Source organism: Mustela nivalis (assembly GCF_964662115.1).
Source record: "Mustela nivalis genome assembly, chromosome: 1".
Taxonomy (NCBI): domain Eukaryota; kingdom Metazoa; phylum Chordata; class Mammalia; order Carnivora; family Mustelidae; genus Mustela; species Mustela nivalis.
The window spans coordinates 104,406,860-104,425,209 of record NC_139020.1 but is presented as its reverse complement, the minus strand read 5'-3'; the positions used below and the strand labels follow the sequence as shown (position 1 = coordinate 104,425,209).

At 52.8% G+C, this 18,350-nt stretch overlaps 1 protein-coding gene across 1 annotated transcript; it reads right to left on the bottom strand.

Moving 5' to 3' along the window:
* Positions 1-628: 628 nt before the first annotated feature.
* Positions 629-17,226, bottom strand: DVL3 (dishevelled segment polarity protein 3). The gene is made up of 15 exons (XM_082692598.1): positions 16,788-17,226; positions 11,395-11,464; positions 10,749-10,870; positions 10,518-10,627; positions 10,196-10,331; positions 9,912-10,005; positions 9,635-9,704; positions 8,863-9,002; positions 8,606-8,682; positions 8,425-8,492; positions 8,130-8,279; positions 7,247-7,378; positions 6,889-7,056; positions 3,700-3,915; positions 629-3,601 (listed from the first exon to the last, which is right to left on the bottom strand). The coding sequence occupies exons 1-15, from the start codon at positions 16,946-16,948 to the stop codon at positions 3,165-3,167; spliced, it is 2,151 nt and encodes a 716-aa protein (XP_082548724.1). The 5' UTR covers positions 16,949-17,226; the 3' UTR covers positions 629-3,164.
* Positions 17,227-18,350: the final 1,124 nt, after the last annotated feature.

Here is an 18,350-nt window from a genome sequence, read left to right as displayed (position 1 = left end):
TGAGAGGGAGAGAGAGAAAGCATAAGCAGGAGGGAAGGGTAGAGGGAGAAGCAGACTCCCCACTGAGCAGGGAGCCCCATGCAGGACTCAATCCCAGGAACCTGGGATCATGATCTGAGCTGAAGGCAGATGCTTAACTGACTGAGCCACCCAGGTGCCCACCGTTGGCAGGTTTAACTTAACTGGATACAGAATTTGAAATCCCTTCTCTGATGAACAGAGTTAATCTACACATCCAAGCTGAGAAGAAGAGACAGAGCAAACCCTCAGACATGAAAGGCCTAGTTGACTTTTGCAGGACCTAAAGAAAATCTGTTAGCTCTTTCTGTAGGGAGAGATGCCCTGCTGCCTTCACTGCTGCTGAGCCTATCATGGGAGGAAGGGCAAAAAAGGGCAAACCTGGTCGCAAACCCAACTGTCCCAGCATCCTCCTGCTACAAGCCAGGATGTGGCAGGATGGGGATCTGCTCTCCTTCAAATGGTGGTCACAGTGTGAATCCATTAAGTGATTGAATATGGGCATTTCTAATTCTTGAACCAGCATTCAAAGCTTCACTGCTACCTTCCCAAAAGCTTTATCTTCAGTAATAACCTACCAATTTAGAGTAAATAATAATAATAATAATGATAATAATAATAATAGCTACCATTTATTGAGCACCTATTCTACTGTGTGCCAGGCACTGTGCTAGGCACTTTTCGTACAATATCTAATTTAAATCCTCACAACAACCCTGTGAGGTAGGCATTATTATCATCATTTTACATATGAGGGAATTGAGGCTCAGAGAGATTAAATAACTCTCTTATCATGAAACCAAAAAGTAGCAGAGCTGGAATTCAAACCCAGAACAAACTGACTCCAAATCCCATGCTCCTGTGAATTAGAGTAGAGGCAGAGGGGAGAGCAAGAACCATATTTAAGAAAGACTTTTGGAGTGGAATGATATGATGTGCTGACTTGTAAGATATGAGGAGGAATCTGAGCCCATACATGTTCCTAACTGGTGTGCCTATGTAGAGTGTGATAAAGATCACCAGGATCGGAATTCAGGAACATACTTGATGCGGGAAATGAGTTGAGTCCATATGGATATGTCCATGTTGATGTCCAGTGGGTGATAATGCAGATCTCAGATTTGGAGGCAAATTGTGGCTGGAGATAGGTGTTTTAGAATCACAGGTGTATCAGGGACAATTGAGGACATCAGGATAGATGATATCATTTGGAAAGTAAACATAGAGGAAAGAGAAGTGAACTAAAGATGGAACACTGGGAGCACCAACACTGAAGGCATGAGCAATAGTGAAGTTGAACATGAGCGATAGTGGAGTTGAACATGGCAGAGTCAGAAAAGAAAAAGTAGGGAGGCAGCCCTGTAGTGGTGGCTAGAGAAAGCCATGGCCTGGATTGGGAGCAAACCTAGAGCTCCTAGAAGGCAGGAAAGACCGAGTCATGCTTCCAACACAGCCCTTGGTCACCAAAAACTCCAGAAGTATTGGTTAAATGAATGAATGCCAAAAATGTCCTTACCCTAGTTTGCCCTAAAGCCTGGAGCTTAAGACTTAATCCTACTCTTGACACCCCAGTCCTAAAAACATGGATGGCTAGGTGAGCCAGGAGAATTTATAGAAGAGGTTTAAAGAGAAAGTCATGATTTGCTTCAACTGGAGAAGAAGGTAAAAAATAAAACCTGGCATTTTAGTAGGAGTCCCAGAAGTCCCTTGCCCAACCTTTTTCTGTGATTGTGAAATAAGGGAAGGGTGTATGGGGTGAGGGTCAGGGTGAGAACCACCTGCCAGTTGCCTGCGGAGTCCTCTGCTGAGCCTAACCTGAGAACCAATTCACGAGCTTTATCCAGGTAGAAAGATGATGAGAACATGTGTGGGAGGCTTGAGGGGAGAGGGAAGTCAGGGGACCAGCCCTACAACCTGGGAGAGGGTCCAGCCCTCTGGGTAGGGACCAGCCTTGAGACTTAAGTGAACTTACATAGGCACATATGTGTATGTGTGTGTGTGAGAGAGAGAAAGAGAGGGAGAGGGAGAGGGAGAGAGAGAGAGAGAGAAGAATGGGGCACCCTCTGGAAAGGGGAACAGAGTCTCTCATACATGGGTGAGAGGCTGAAGCCTTCCACAAAAGCCTAATGACTCAACATGCTGAAGTGGGGGTGTGGGAGCTGAACATCCTTGGGAAGCCCTGAGGGGCTGCAGAAGCAGGGTTCCTGGTCTCCTCGGAGGCTGGGCCTCCCCTTGCTGGGGGCTCACAGAAAGTCAAACAGCCCGAAATTCTTGGCTGCTCCAGGCCCAGGAAAAATTGAGGGAAGAAAAAAGAAAGAAAAGAAATGTTTCAGGCCCAGAGGTGAGATGAGCCTGCTGGTTAGTAGGGTTAGGGGTCTGAAGGAACCAGCACACAGGGCGGGCATGGGGGTGCAGGTATAGGGGTAGAGCAGATATGCTTCCTGGAAGCCACCAGCAGCTCAGGCAACTAAGGGGGGCCCTCGGGCTTCCAGTAAAGGTCCGCACAGGCTGGATAGCTTGGATGCTTACTGGAAGGGACTACGGCTCTAAGGCGTAGTACTGGGGCAGCTCTGGGGGGTGCGGTGGGTGGTTAGGAGGAGGGGTAGATGAAGCAAGTATTTTTTGGTGTTAGGGGGGCGCCTGGGTGGCTCAGTGAGTTAAAGTATTTTTTGGTGTCAGTATTGTGAGGGGGAAATTTAGGAGATTAGCACACATGCTTGAGGGGATGCAGTTAATGGAGAGCTGATGTAGAGGAATGAATGGTGCAAGATTGATGAGGGGGAAAAAAGTGAGGATAAAGGGACAAGCAGGCCCAAAAAGGGTCTGCTGGTGTCAATTCCTGAAGTGTGTGTGGGGAATAAGGAGCAGCACCAGCAAGTTGGGTCTCAGAAACATGAAGCATCCTGGGAAGGCCTATGCAGCAGTTAGTAGGCAGGGGGACAAGCTGGGGGTGGTGGCAGGTTAGGGGCCGCAGTGAGACCGGTGGGTGCACCCCACCTCGCTGCGCCCAGCGAGCAGTTAGCGCGCCTGAATTTAGTTCAATTTATTTCCCTTTCAGGTACCAGACAAAGTAAAAAAGACGGACGGATGGAGAGAGGGACGCAGCCGCCCGGGGGAGCGGGATCGATGTGGGGGAGGGGCCCTGTTCACATCACATCCACAAAGAACTCACTGGGGTTTCCCATGGCCATGCGGAAGGACTGTCTGCTGGCTGTCAGTTCGGGGGGCACAGAGGCCAGGTCGCGGCCCGGAGGGGCTCCTGGGGGCCCCATGGCCGCGGGCGGTGGGGGCATCATCAGCATGGGGGGACCGTAGAGAGGGGGCACGCCAGGGGGACCGTAGCTTGGGTGCGTGTGGTGGCTGCGCAGGCTGCTGGCCATTGAGTGGTGGCTGCGGTGGCTGTGCTCGCTGGCAGCAGGCCCCGAGCGCTCACTGGGCGCTCTTTCCCGTGGACCCCGCAGGCTGCTGCGGGTTGTGTGGTCCGACTCGCTGCCGCTGCCTCCTGACTTCGAGTCTCCCGCCTTCGGGTCCTTCTCCTTCCTCCGGTCACTGCCGCTACGGTTGGAGCCACTGCTCCGGCTACCTGCAGGGGACAGGCAGGCCCAGGGTGGGGGATGCTCAGAGCTGGCAGAAGCGGCTTGGGGCTCTCCTGTGCCCCCACCACCGCTGCCTCTGCCTTACCTTCACTGTGCTGACTGCTGGCGCTGCCCCCACCATAGCTGTACCCCAGTTCTGGGAATCCTGGGTGCGGGTTGTAGGGGTGTGGGGGTGGAGGGTACTGGTAAGGGAAAGCCATGGGCCAAGGGGCGGCCCCTGGGTGTGGCAAAGGGGCCAGCGTGTCCTGGTCAGAGGCACCACTGGAACCGTCGTGATCATGGAGGGACAAGTTGGCCATGTCTGTGGAGGGGAGGAGAAAGCCAGATGAGCTGGGTCTATCCCACGCCCCCACACCCCTAGGTCAGGAGACAGAGGTCCCCACTCTAGGTTGGGCGGGCACATTTACCACGACACCTAACACCCGTGGTAGTTTATCCCCAAAATGAGAGGAGGCACAGGTCAGAGATCTCTCACTTCTTCAGACCCCCTCCACTACCCATCTGAGATGGTGGAGAGGGAGACCCTTGCAGACACAGCACCAAGGGAAACCCTCCTCAGGAAGGCCCTAAGCCCCCACTTCAGATGCTCAATGCCCAATCCTGACACCCAACTCCCATTTCCCGGGGTCTGACAGTTTCTCCTCCTTCCTTAGTAAACTGGAAGAAGTAGCAGAAGTCTTAAATGGGCAATGTTCTCTGTTCACTTAGGGGAGTGCGGGAAGCTGAACTAGCAGATCGGTACTGCAAACCTGAGAGTCATTAGGCATGATCAAAGCCCTTCACCTCATGCAGATGTTACCACCAGCCTGTGAAGAGGGCATCAGTCACATTTTTTCCAGATGAGGAAAGTGAAGTCCAGAGAGGTTAAATGACCTGCCTGAGGTCAATCCAAACTGTGGCCAGAGCAGAAGCTAGGAGTTACTTATTTTCTTCTGACCTTTCCAGGTGAGTCATTAATAAAGAGTAGGGAGCAGCTGGGGGAAACTTAGGTGAAACTTTGCCCTCTTCCTTCACCTAGAACTTAAAAAAGTACCCATTATAGGCCATAACAAACATAGGCCTTTCAGAGCGCCCCTGTACAGAAGGGACTTGGCCCAAATGGATTTTCTGGTGCTGTTGGGTAAGGTGTAAAGGCCTCAGAAAGAGAACCACTTAGGTGCCTCCTCTGTGCCCTCCACCCCATTCCCAGCCAGGCCTCATTCTTAGTATTAACATTACTTGTTTCACGACTCTGGTTCCCCCAGGAAATCGTGCACTCCTTAAGGCCAAGGCTGCCCACTCCAATGTTGGAACTACTTGAAAAGGAATACAAGGGGCCACCAGAAGTGATGACCTACCTGGGACACCCCTTGCTCACACCTCATCATACCAGGTCCCAGAGCTCTAAGAGAGCTGGAATTGCCCTACCAGCCAGGTGTTGGATACAGATGGAGCCCTTTGTAAGTGAGCTCAAGTTTCCAGGAGAGAAGAGGTCAGAAGAGGGGATGTGAGAGGGCTGAGGCAGTCTGTAGAGTCTACCAGCCATCAGACTGCCAAGGCCTGCAGCTAGCATGGGGGATGGTGATGGTGAGGAGCAGGGGCTGGCCATGGCTCATGCTCCAAGAACTGGTGACTGTTTCAACCTCCAGGCTGCTGTCCTGAGGGGAATGACTAGAGGCTTCTGGGTATCCCAGGTCCCCAATTCTTTCCTGCTGAGGAGGCTGAGGAGACCTTGGCCAGTGAGAAGAAAAAGACCTGTCTGTCGGCATATCACTGAACTGGGCCTCTGAGGGGCCTTGGCCAATGGATAAGGACCCAGAAGGCCCCAGGGATAGAACAACATCTCTTGAGCAAAAACCACAGCTGCCTTGAGAAGCTTTAAGGGTCCCTGGAGGTTCAGAGCCAGGGCTGACTTCTGCTAATGATAACAATAGTAACTACACAGGATCGAGTCTAAGAAGCCATTAATTATAAGATGCACCCCAATTTCAGAGATACTGAAATGTGAAAGAAATATTCACCTTAGAATCAATTAAATTTATGAATAATGGAGAACTTTTTTAGAGCACTTACTGTGAACCAAACATGGTACTAAAAGCATTATACATGCTGTCTTAACCTCCAAACAGCTCTGAGATAGGTTCTACTGTTGCCTCCAACTTACAGATCAAGAAATTGAGGCAATGAGAGGTTGTCACTTACCATGTTCACATAGAGAGGGCGGAGCTGGGATTTGAACTCAGAACTGTCCAACTCCAAAACCCTATGCACCCATCACCCCCCATCACGAACTTGTGCTTTGCAGCAACAGCCTTTCTAGTCTTAGAACCTCACGTGAAGCATTTTAAGTCAGTTTTTGGACTCCAGTCAGCAAGCATCTCTGGGCAGACAAAAGGCTCCCTGAGGCAGAGGCAGCTGCTGGGAGGGGGGCTTCTGCTCCCAGCCCTGAGCAATGCTGTCCTGTTTTGAGGACTCCCCTTTCTTCCCAAGGGCTGTCTACGTGCTCAGGAGAAGGGGGTTCCCTGAAGACCTTTCCTCCTTAAAAGCCTTCACTGGCTTTGCACTGTCTCAGGACCAAGTCCAGAATGCTCGGGGCAGCTTGCAGAGTCCTCTCTAAGCTGGCCCTGACAGTTTATTTTCAGTTTCATCCCAAGACCCAGACCATCCTCAAGGGTTTGAGGAGGCTGGGGACTTGGGGCCTCAGGCTAGCTCCAGGTCCTGCCTTGGTGGAGCCTGCTTGGTGCTGGGAGGGTGACTAGGGGCCAATGGTAGGATCTTTGTTTGACCTGGCTAAGACAATGTTTCTGCAACACCACATACCTAGGCAGCTCCAGATGATAGCAAGAAAAAGGACTCTGGAGCCAGAAAGACCTGGACCCAAGGCCTAACTCCTCTGCATCTGGCTGTGAGAATGGGTGGACTATTTAACTTCTCTAAGTCTCAGTTTCCTTGGCTGAAATAGGGACAGTGATCCATCTTCCCAAAGGTGAGGAGGCGGGGGTTGTGAGAACTGAGTGAGGGTGAGATGATGCTCAGAAACAACCAGTATAGGCCAGAAACAGAGGAGGCGCTTGGAAAATGCCAGCCCCAAGATGGGGATGCAGAGCAGGTGAAAAGGCCTGAATGGGCTCTGCTTCCACTAGAGAGGGAGACCTGTGCCAGGCCTCAAGCTGGGCCCCCAGCCTGGTTGCCTGCTCATGCCTCATGTGGACTCCCTGGGGTCTGCTGCCACATCCTTGTGCACCTCCCCACTCCCAGCCAGCAGACAGAGCAAGGAGGTAGGGGAGGCACATACTGCCACAGAGGTCACCGAAGATATAGTAGCACTGCTCAGAGAAGGTGATCTTGTTGACAGTGTGGCGGATGAAGCCGGCTTTTAGCAGGTTGCTGGCGTACTTTCGAGCCTCTCTCCGGTCCGTGAAGCCTTCTACGTTGTGGTATAGCCAGTCCACCACATCCGAGCCTGGGGGCAAGGCCACCACTTGACTGGGAGGCCCACCTGACTTGGGCTCCTCTGACCTCCCTCCCAGAAGCCACAAGGCTGGGGCTGGTTCCAGCTCAAGGGAGTGGCCCAAGGGAGATCTTCAGCCCCCAGCCTGCCCTGCCCCATCACTCCCCACCCTGTCCTTCATCCCACCATGCAGCCCTCTCACCGATGAAAGCGTTGGGGATGGTAATCTTGAGCCACATGCGGTCACGGACCTCCAGCCCAGATTCAGGGGAGGCCATGGCTTTGACAATGGCGGCCATGTCACTGTGGATGGACAGGTGGAAGTCGTCTAGGCCTGGGGGTGGGAGGCAGAATGGTGAGGCAGAAAGAGGCTACAGAGTTAGGTAAAGAGAAAAGTCTGCTCTGCAGCTCTACCATCTAATGACTACGGACCAATGGTGGGCACATTACTGACTTCTAGGACACTTAGTTTCCTCCTCTGTAAAAATAGGGACTTTAATATTTATTTTGCAAGAATTTTTTTTTTAAGTAGGCTCCACGCCCAGTGTGGAGCCCTGAACACAGGACTTGCGCTCACAACCCTGAGATCAAGACCTGAGCTGAGATCAAGAGTCCAACGCTTAACCAGCTGTGCTACCATATTTTGCAAGGATATTTGAAGAGAGAATTAAATAATATAAATGAAGGTGCTTAGCATAGTATATAACATGTATGTTAGAGTAAAAATGGCAGTCATTTTCTGAGTGCTTACTTCATGCCACATCCTGGGATGGGGGCCTCACTTATATCCTCTCATTAAACCCTCCCTCCCTCGCCCCGGAACCCGGTAGAGTGCATATCATTAGTCCCATTTTACTAGAGGAAACTGAGGCTCACAGGATGCTCAATACAGGCTCAGAGGCAAACACTGTTTAGTGAGGGTAGGGTGTCCACTGAGGGAAGCTGCAGTGTGAGGAAGCTGGAATGAACTCAACCCCCTCTCCAGCCCCCTCTGACTTTTAAGCAAGAGTCTCCATGTGGGCCTTCATCAGTCCCTCCCACCCGGCCCTGCCCGCTGGGCCTAGGGGGCAGGGCTGGACACTCACGCTCTGTGTCAGGGATGGAGCTGGTGATGGAAGAGCTGGTGGAGGTGATGGTGCTCAGGGAGGGGCTCATGCCATAGGCAGGGAAGGTGCCAGTCATGGCTGCAGTGTGGGAGACCCAGGCTGCAGGGTCAATGGGCCGGATGGGCTCACCTGCAGGGAGGAGAAGAGTCAGGGGCTGCCCCCTGCCAGCCCCCATAGGGAAGGTATGAGGGTTCAGGGGAACAGAGAAGTATGGAGAGACAGGGTTCACATGTACCAAGCACCAGCTTTAGGGCCGAGTCCCCCAAACACTTACTCCTGGGCAGTGTGAAGCAACCACGTGGACTTGGGTCCCAGCACTTGGCTACAGTCAGGGTGATGGGCCTGAAAGCAAGGGGGTTCCTAGTGAGGGCTGGATGCATGGAGTCCAGATAAGCCCCCTGCCTGATGGCCAGAAGTGCCTGCTCCCTCCTTCCCATGTCCTGTCCCATCCATACCCTGGTTTGTGCACAATCTCCCGCAGGACCCTGACCGCGTCGTCATTGCTCATGTTTTCAAAGTTGATCTCGTTTACCTGGGAGAGAGGGTCAGAAGTGGGATAAGCAGCTGGGCTGGGGAGATGGGTAGGGCAGCTGAGCTTAATGGATCAGGAGGTCTTCCCCCTACCAAGCAGTGGCCTTTAAATGAGCCGGTACAGGAATGGGGATTATCCCCCTATGCCCCAACCCCAGCACCACCTCCGGGGCACATGTACCTGTAACAGCATATCTCCTGGCTCGATGCGTCCGTCCGCAGCCACAGCCCCACCCTTCATGATGGAGCCAATGTAGATGCCTCCGTCACCGCGCTCATTGCTCTGGCCCACAATGGAGATGCCCAGAAAATTGTACTTTTCTATAGAGAGTGACACAACCTTAAGAGGGGAATAAAGTTCCTACCCAAATTCTTGAGTCCCTTATTAGAAAAGGGTGGAAAGGGATGGGAACTAACATTTCAGTGAACCTGAATCAGGCCCTGTGCTCAGTATGGTCATGCATACTTCCATTTAGTCCTTGCCAGCTCTGCCACAGGATCTCTTAGTCCCATTTTACAAAGCAGGCAGGTTTGGAGAACCTCAATGACTTTTCTAAGCCATTAAGTTGCAAAACCAGGATTCAACTCAGACTTAAATACTAAGGTTGGGGCTCTTTTTACTACATTCAGCTATCTCCTAAAGACAGCACCTAGGGCAGAAATCAGAGAGTGATAAGCAATGGCTGAAAAAGGGAAGGGGGATAGGAATCAGAAATCACTTCCTCCAGGAAGCCTTCCCTGATGCCATCCTCTATTTTCATAGCTCTCTGTGCTTACCTCTGTCCTAGTTCGTGAGCTATTGAAATGGTCAGTTGATGTACCAGTTTATATTTATGAGAGAATGCTCCTCGGGGGCAGAGAACATATCTTGTGCCTCTCTGAACTCCTCAAGTCTGCCCAGTATCTGGCATACGGTAGGCAGGCCCTCAAGAGTATTGTTTCACCAGACTCACCCATGTTGAGAGTGACAGTGATGATGTTGAGTGACATGGTGGAGTCCGTGATGCTGCTGAAGGATGAGGACTGAAATAGACAGAGGCACTGAGCAGCATGCGGGGTGGCAAGAACTCACTGCTCCCACCTAGCTCCTCCTCAGCCCTCAGCCTCCCCTCCCCTCTAAGGCTCAAATGCTGGCCCAAAAGAAGGGGGTCTAAGGAAGCACACAGCCTGGATCTGCCTGCACAGGGCTCAGTCTGCCCCCACCCATCCCTGGCCTTTCAGGTCCCATACCCGTTCAATCCGCGAAACCTTCTGCTTCCTCCGCCGCCGCTTATGTCTTCTCATCAGGCGTGAGGCGCTGCTCTGCTCTGTGGAGCTGCTGAACCTGGGGGGCCCATAGTCGTTCCCCACCAGGCTGGCCCAGCCCTGCCCCACAAGAGGCACCGCAGGGCCCAAGTCCCTTATGCAAAGCCCACAGCCCTCCCAGGGTCCCACCATCCTGGGGGGAGGGAGGTGGGGTCAGGGCTCCTCGGGGGGGTCACCTGCCCATAGTATCAATGAAACCAAAGCCCCACCTGCTAGTAGAGTCATCCTCATCTGAATCAAAGAAGCTGGTGGTCTCTAACTCGCTGCTCATAAGGGTGGATGAGCTATCATAACCCCCTGGCTCTCGCCGCCGCTCCCCCTTTGCAGTTCCATTTAGCCGGGTTGCTGCAGGGAACAGAGGTAGCTGGGTTCACAGTGCCCATGCAGCAGGGAAGGGAGGGGGCTTGGGGCTGCACGGGGGTCAGGCATACCCAGAGCTTGGGAAAGGGCAAAGAAGTGGGTAGCTGAATGGAAGCTATGAGGGAAGGCGTAGGGATGGGGAGGGAAGGCGTCTGTTCAGGGAAGACGCACTGTGCTCTGGACCGTCCCTCCTGCGTGGCCGTTCGCGCTGGGCAGAGACCAAGGAGTCCGTCTCTGTGTCATTGTCCAGGTTCTCCTGGCTGCCTCCACCAGCATGAGGGCTGTGGGGAAGAGAGGACTTGGTGGGAGAGGGGGAAGGGTGGGGGTTCCCTCCCCCTAGCCCTGGGCTGACCTGATGCAGGCCTCCCCCATAGGCCCATTCCACTCTCAGGCCACACTCACTGGAAGGATGGGGGCCGGGAGTCCCCAATGCCTCCTGTGCGCTCCATGGGCGGTGGCAGTTCTGATGGGTTGTCGGCACAGAAGGGAGCTGGCTCTGGGTGGGAGCCCTCGGCAGATACCAGCTGACAGGGAAAGAATGGGTGGGTAGTATGGTACGGGGGCACCAGGGATCAGCAGATAGCTGGCTTCCGGCATGGCATGCAGACTTGGGGAGAATGAACCAGGGGATATGGAGGCAGGAGAGAAAGGACTGTGCAAGGTCAGCTGGGATGACGACTGGACTCACTGCTCACGGATGGGGAGGATGGAAGACATGAGCTATTGAAGTGGGATGGGGGCAGAGAACAAGGGTCAGTGGTCCCAGACAGAGGTTGGCTGGAACCTGTGGCAAAGTGCCTCAAAGGGCATAGGAGACATCTGTGTCTCTGATGAATGTTTCTGTCCCTCCCTTCCCCACATTCCATCTCCCTACCCACAGCTTTCACCAAGGCTACAGAATCTGGGGTGAGAAACAGTTCAGGTAGAAAACTCAGGGGAGAGTCAGATATTGAAGTATAAAACCACTAGCTATAATCTTAACAACGCTTTTCTTGTCTAGTCCACCGCAGGGATGCAGGAGGAAAGAGGGCTGAGGAGGGCTCCTTACCCAAGACACCACCCGGCCATTGAAGCAGGGCAGCTTGGCATTGTCGTCAGAGATCTCCTCCTTCACCACTCTGCAGGGAAAGGATGGGGGTATCAGGGTGAGCTTTCTAGGGTGGAAATGGAAGGGTCCTCACAATCCTAACTCAAGGACCCTTCCACCCTAAACTGGGAATCATGTCACCAGCCTAAGTGTATTCAAATGGGAGCAGAAGTGGGGGTCACCCAGGGACTGCTCTTTAGCACCACCAGGAAGACACCAGCCCTGCCCAGGCCAGATGCCATCCTAGGGTGTCCTTTCAGTTATCAGGTGATTACAAATTACACCTGACAAATTGCTGTCCCCTATAAATGTGGCTACTCCCTAGAATTCCAAGAGTGTGTTATCCAGTCCCAACATAGCTCTTCTGGGCTGAACTTATTCTTTCCCTCTGACCTTAAAGTAGGAAAAAGCACATCCTTATTTCTGTCTTTTCCTTCTTGGGAATCCTGACATTCTTCTGGGAGGTGTGGATGAAGAGTTTAAGCAAATTAGGAAAGAGAAGGGGAAAAGATGTCTAATGAACACCCCCCATTGCCATTATGCTAACAGTACCAACTGCTCTCATTTACTAAGCATGAATCATGGGCCAAGCACTAAGCTAAGCACTTTACTTGGGTCATTTACTACTCACAGCAATGCTAAGATAGATATAGATGGGAAAACTAAGGCTCGGTAGGTTCAGAAACTCACTCACAGTCACACACTAATAAAAGCTAGAATTTGAATCCTAGTCAGCATGATTCTTTAGCGTTTATTCTTACCTATTATACCACGATATCTCCCTATAGTTGGAATGTATAATCTTCACATCACCTTCATTGTAAGGACAAGATCCTCATTTTATGAGTAAAGAAATAGAGAAACATTCAGTTGCTTGTTCCAGGTCATAGAGCTAGAAGATGTCAGAGTTGGAATTCAACCCCAAGCTTGCCTGACTGCAAAACCTATGGTCTTTCCCTGGTATTTCACATTTTTTCTCTTACAATGACAGGTGATGTGGATCTGTATGTGTGGTGGTAGTGGGGGGAGGAGAGAGTGATGTGGGCAGGGAGGGGGTGGGATGTGTACAGGCATGTAGTTTGGCTCGGGGGATACATCAAGGCAAGAAGTCAGACCACGATTACAGTTTGGGGCTAGAGAAAGGAATGGAAAAGTTTGAGGAGCCCAGACTGTGTCAAACACTCTAGGAGTACAGAGCTGGAAAAATGTGATCAGGGGCAAGAGGAAGACATGCCTGGGGTTGTGAGCAGAGAGGAAAGACAGCAAGAAAGGAGACTGGGAAGCCTAGTCCTTCCTTGTTCTTGGAGCAGCTTCTGTCCAGAGCCGGGAACGTGCTTGGCTCCTTATGATGCTCACATTCTTGGACTCACAGCCAAGTTCAAAGACCGAGCCTGCCCTTCTCCCTCCCATCTAGCTCTGGTTCCTCCACCATTTCCAACCCCACAAAGACCCTGGGAAAGCAGCTCTAATCATTCTGGTCAAGCCCACGATGGCAGAAAGCCCAAGGATAGAACATGCTGAAAAGAAGGGACATGGAGATAGCTCAGAGTCATCAGCCAGGCTGGCCAGAAGATAACCTAAGCTTGCAGTCCAACACGGGACCTGGGGCTCAAAGGAAAATGGGGTATGTGGGTCGCATGGCAGAGATTGACCTGCTCTGGAGAGGGTCTCTCTCTGGTGGGAAACTGCTGCTGAGTCCCCACCACACCACCCCCGCCCCCAGCAGGCCCCACCACGCAGCTCCAATGCTACAGATGTTTCCTCTCTTTCTAGGGGTCACCGACAGGTCGCCAAGGCTCTGCTGACTCATAACGATCAGCTGATCTTCAGCAACAGCCTTGGGGGACCTCAGACAGGCCTCCCCCTCCCATCATGGAGATGAATGGCTCATGGTTGCATAGCACTAACATACACACACACACACACAGTTGAACAAATCTGGGTTCTGATTCTGCCACATATTTGATCTCCTAGCTTAGAGAAATTTCTTAACTTTTCCAAACCTTTGTCTTACCCTGGTAAGTGGGATTTGTGAATGCCTGTCATGATCTTGGCTTACAATAAAAGCTAACTATTAGCTGTGCCAATCTTTAGCAGGTTCCATACTCTCTTTCCAACTTGGTGTAAGTTTCTAAGGGTAGGGACCAAACAAATCTGCGCATCACTCATTGTCCATCGTTGTTCAATTAAAAAGCCTTTGCTAAGAACCCAGCAGGTTTTAAATCCTATGCTTGCTACAGTATAAACTTCAAGGTGCATCAGACCAGGAGCCTGCCTTGTCCTTGGAGGTTATGGCCCAATGGATAGTTCATGCAAGTATATGGCAAGTGGGAAGTGGTCAGAACCATAAGAACAGCAGATGTGTGCACTGGACAGACATCTGTTGAGTATTTCTTAGGTGTCAGGTCCTGGCTAGGAGCTGAGTAGGTGTAACGATAAATGGGATAAAGTGCCGTAACTTTCAAAGCTCAATGCAGAGGATGGGGCAATATGCACGTGGGGAAGACAAGGGAAGAGCAATGTGCTCTGAGGAGAAGGCCCAGAGGCACGGCAGTATGTGACATAGAGCAAGGAACAACACAGTTGGTAGCCCAACTTCCCAAGTTGCTCCTGCCCACCTCGAGGCCACTCTAGCCGCCGTCCCCCATCTCCCTCAGTGCTGAAAATGTTTATTCTTCCTCCATTTTGCAGCAGTTTAAGAGAGTCTGGCCTACCTTAGCTTGACAAATACTTCTGGAGACCAGATGGGAGTTGGGGAGTCCTCCGGCTTCACCAACTGGAACCTCAGAGGGTGAGCTTGGAGAGCAGCCTTGCTCCTCTGACCCACTCTCCCAGCTGTCAGCAGAGGTCGATGGCCTCTACCTGACCCTGGTCTCAAGGGGCTAAGCCCTATCACCTCTATAGTTTGCCAAGGCTCAGCATCTCCTTCAGAGAGGACGTATCTGTGCAATGGTGACAATAATTGTAACACCTACAATTGTGTGATTAAGGCCTTAGACTTTGGAGCCAGATTTCTGATGCAGAGTCAAGCTCTGCCACTTAGTAGTTGTGTGGCCTTGGGGAAATTACTTTTTCTCTGCGCTCTAGTTTCTTCCTCTATAAACTGGGGATATTACTACTTATTTCATAGGGCTGTTAAGATGACTGCATGAGTAAATATTTGAAGAGCATTTAGATCAGTGCATGCACACTGAAGCATCCTAAGGAGAGTCTGTTAAATAAATAAAAGATATAAACTTCTCAGCTACTAGTTCTCTGTGACGAGACAGCTCTAGCCCTCTCCTGCTCAATAATCCTGGGAATAAAAACAAAATCAATCTCCTCCTTTGGCTTTGTTCTCAACCCTGTTAACACAGTCTACTAGATACTTTGCCAAGGACGGTTCAAGTACCACTAATGTACGCAAGATCGCTTCAGGTGCACCTGAATGAGTGTTTAATTCAATAGTTAAGTATTTTATTTTTAACATATTTTAGAAAGAAATACAAATAGAAATTCATACCTGTGACTTCATATTACTGATTGGGTCAAGCTAAGAAAGAGTGAGTGAACGGACAGTGGATTTAAAGAACAATAACAGTGAGCAGATGAAATGGGGACAGTCCTAAGACTGCAGTTAGGCTTGGCTTGACAGCAGCCTGGGCGGGGAATGGGAGGCAGCCCAGAGGGGTCTAAGTTTATAACAGGCGGGCTAAGCCCATTGGGTTTGGGGGTGAGTTGAGGGTGGAGACACATACCTATCCTAGTCCCCCAAGGCATCCAGTCCCAGGGTGGCTCCAGCACACTGGGCTCTAGAGGATTTGCCCTATCCCATACCCTGAGGGGGCATCTTGGTTTCTTCCAAATCTTTTTTTCTCTTACCACACCAAGGCATTTGCCCCCTCACTCTCACCCCTTGCAGATCAATCCTCCTTTAGAATCTTCCAGTCAGAGGTGTCTTCCTCTGGACTGAAGCCAGACAATCATTACTACATCAGGAGTCCCCACCCCAGGGTAGGAACAGCAAGAGAACCCAGAGTGGTCAGGAGCTGCATAGCACTTCCCACTGTACAAAGCACTCTCACACATAGGAGCTCATGGGCTCATCAAACCCTGAGTTCTGTGGGGAAAGGTGACAGCAAAACATGTTAGGCAGAAGAGGAGAGAAGGTGCTTGCCTCCCAGGGCCAAAAGGGCAGGGGTCCCAGAAGACAAGCCAGACTGATAAACACCAGGAAGGAGAATATCTCCCTTCACTCAGCTCTGGGGCCTCAGCTCCAAAGAGCAGTGCAGGCCTCAGGCTGGGGCTGGAAAGACAGCCTTTAGGCCTGGAGGGCCCGGGAAGGCCTTCCCCACAGGCCTCCAGGCCCAGTGCCCAGTTAGTGTGGGGCTGGCAAGTCTGGGGGCCTCCCCCTCCCCCAGTCCCTTGGGAGTTGGGGGGGGGTGAGGGGATGGGCCAGGCTCCCCCTCCCAGGCCAGCTGCTACAGAACCTTCCGGCTCCAACATTCCATCCCTTCTTAAAGGGGAAGTTCCTGCTTCCAAACTCCGTCTGTCCAAAGCCCTGCAGCTGGATGGAGAAGACCCCGCCAGGGAGAGGAAGATGAAGAACACCAAGAGAGCTTCCTGGCCCTCTCATCCAGGCTCTGAGGCCCTTTCCAAGGTCTCCCCCTTGGCTACCATCTGGAGGAAAAAGGCCCCAATTCTGAAGGGAAATCAGCACCTAGGCCAGGGGGTACTTCTCAGGGGTCAGGCACTCTGAGTCCTTGACAACATCCTAAACACCCCACAAGGAAGGGGAGACAGCTAAATAAACATTAGGTTTGCTAGCCTCAGCTTGCAGCCTGGCCCTAGAGCCCCCCTCCTACTCCCCCTCCCCTCAGTTCAAAGTCCTACAGCATAGCCCCTGGAAGCATTACTCCAAATATGGCTCTGAGTTGGGAGCTGAAAAGATGGAGAGGGCAAAGGTCGGGTGCCAAACACCCCAAGTCTCTGCTAAAAAGGTGGCTCCCTTGGCAGGCGGCAGGTGGGGGGCTCTGGCTCTGGAATCCGGTGGAGGCGGGGGTGTGTCTATGTAGGACACTGGCTCTGAGGAAGTGAAGGGGGCTTGGAACTCTGGTTGCTTTGGGGGAGTTAGACGTCCTCCTAAACTAGGGGGGCCTACGTCCCCCACAAGAGGTAAAAGTAAAGTCCCTATAGGGGCTTGAACTCCAGCCTCTGGAAAAACCGGGGGCCCCCCTCAAATGCCCAAGTCGCCCTCTGGAATCCAGAGTAGGGCTAGAAGCCAGTGTAACAAGGGGAGTCCAAACTGGCCGAGTGGGCCCCGAGAAGCCGGAGGGGCCGGGGTTCCCAGGAGGTGAGGCAGGGGCCATCCTCACCCGAAATCGTCGTCCATAGACTTGAAGAAGAACTTATAGCTGGGTCGCTGCAGAACGCCCTTAAAGTCCGCCAAGGTGACGCGCTCGGCGGGTAGGGGCAGCTTCACCAGGTACGGTGTCTCCTGCCCGTCCAGGTGGTAGATGATCTTGGTCTCGCCCATGGCTCCGGCCTCCGGCCCGGCGGCCCGCGCGCGGCCTGCTTCCGCGGCCCGGCCGGGCCTCTCGGGCGGCGACGGCGGTCGGCGCGGCCCAGCGGCTCAGCCTAGCTCGGCGGCCGGCCGCGGCGCCAGCTCCCTTGTTCTCCGGCCGCTCCCGGGTCCCAGCGCCGTCTGCCGCCACCGCGGCCGCCGCTTCCGCTCCCCACTCTCCCGGCTCTGCTGGCGACTGCGACTCTTCCGGTGGCCGCGGCCCTCCCGGCTCTGCGCCGAGGCTCGGCCCGCTCCCCTCCCCCGACCCCCGCGCGGCCCCGCCCCGGCGCGGCCCAGCCCCGGCGCGAGCTCCGCCCCCGGCAGCGGCAGAGCCGCGCTGGCCTCGCGGCAGATGGCCGGCCCCTCTGCCGGGCCCCGTGGACACCCCGCCCACCCGCCGGGCGGTGAGCTTGGCCGCCAGCGCTCGGATCCCAGACCTGCGGGGAGCTTGGTGGCGGTCACCTAGGCTCCCCAGACAGGGAAGGCAGATCTCACCAGGATGGCAGCATTCGAGGACTCCTCAAACCCTGGCTCTGGACCCAAGGGGGATAGGCTGTTCCTCAGCAGCCTGAGGTCACTCTGGCCCCCAGAGCTGGGAGGGGGGGAGCGGTTCTGACCAGGTATCGATGGAGGAAAGTGACCTTCCCGTGGCCCTTTCAGGGTCTGTTGGAAAGCATAGCAGCTGTCACTGAGTCTGCCAAACCGAGTTCCTTGAGGACAGAACGAAATCGAGTTCTGATTCCTTCTTAAAAACCTCAGTATTCGGCACCTGGGTGGCTCGGTACGTTAAGCGTCTGCCTTATGCTGGAGTCATCATCTCAGGGTGCTGGAATCCAGTTCCATCCGGCTCACTACTCAGCGGGGAGTCTGCTTCTCCCTCTGCTCCTCCCCTCTGCTCTGGCTCTCTCCCACTCTCTCAAAATAAATAAATAAAAACGAAATCCAAAACAAAACCCTCAGTACAATACCTAGGTGCAAAGCCATGGCTTAATAAACGCACTGATGGAGAATGAGTGCAAGAATGAAAATGAGTGCATGACTGGGTCAGTAAATCTCAAATCAGAACTAGGTATAATGGGTCCCTGACAGATCTCTTCACCCCTTAGCTTTTAATCCATTTAATAAGTGCACCCACTAAGGTGCAAGGCAAAATGCAGGGGATAAAGTGAAAACAAGACAGTTAAAGCTGCCCTCAGTCAGGACTCACCTGAAAGGAGGCACAGAGCTTGTAGTATCTTCAGAGGGACAAATGCCATGAAGAAGATAATATGGAGTGATGTGATAGTAAAAGGGAGAAGAGAACCATGGGTGGTTAAAGAAAGCCTCTTCCATCTGAGTGAAGACATAGAATGGAAAAAACAGCCGCTAGAAGAAG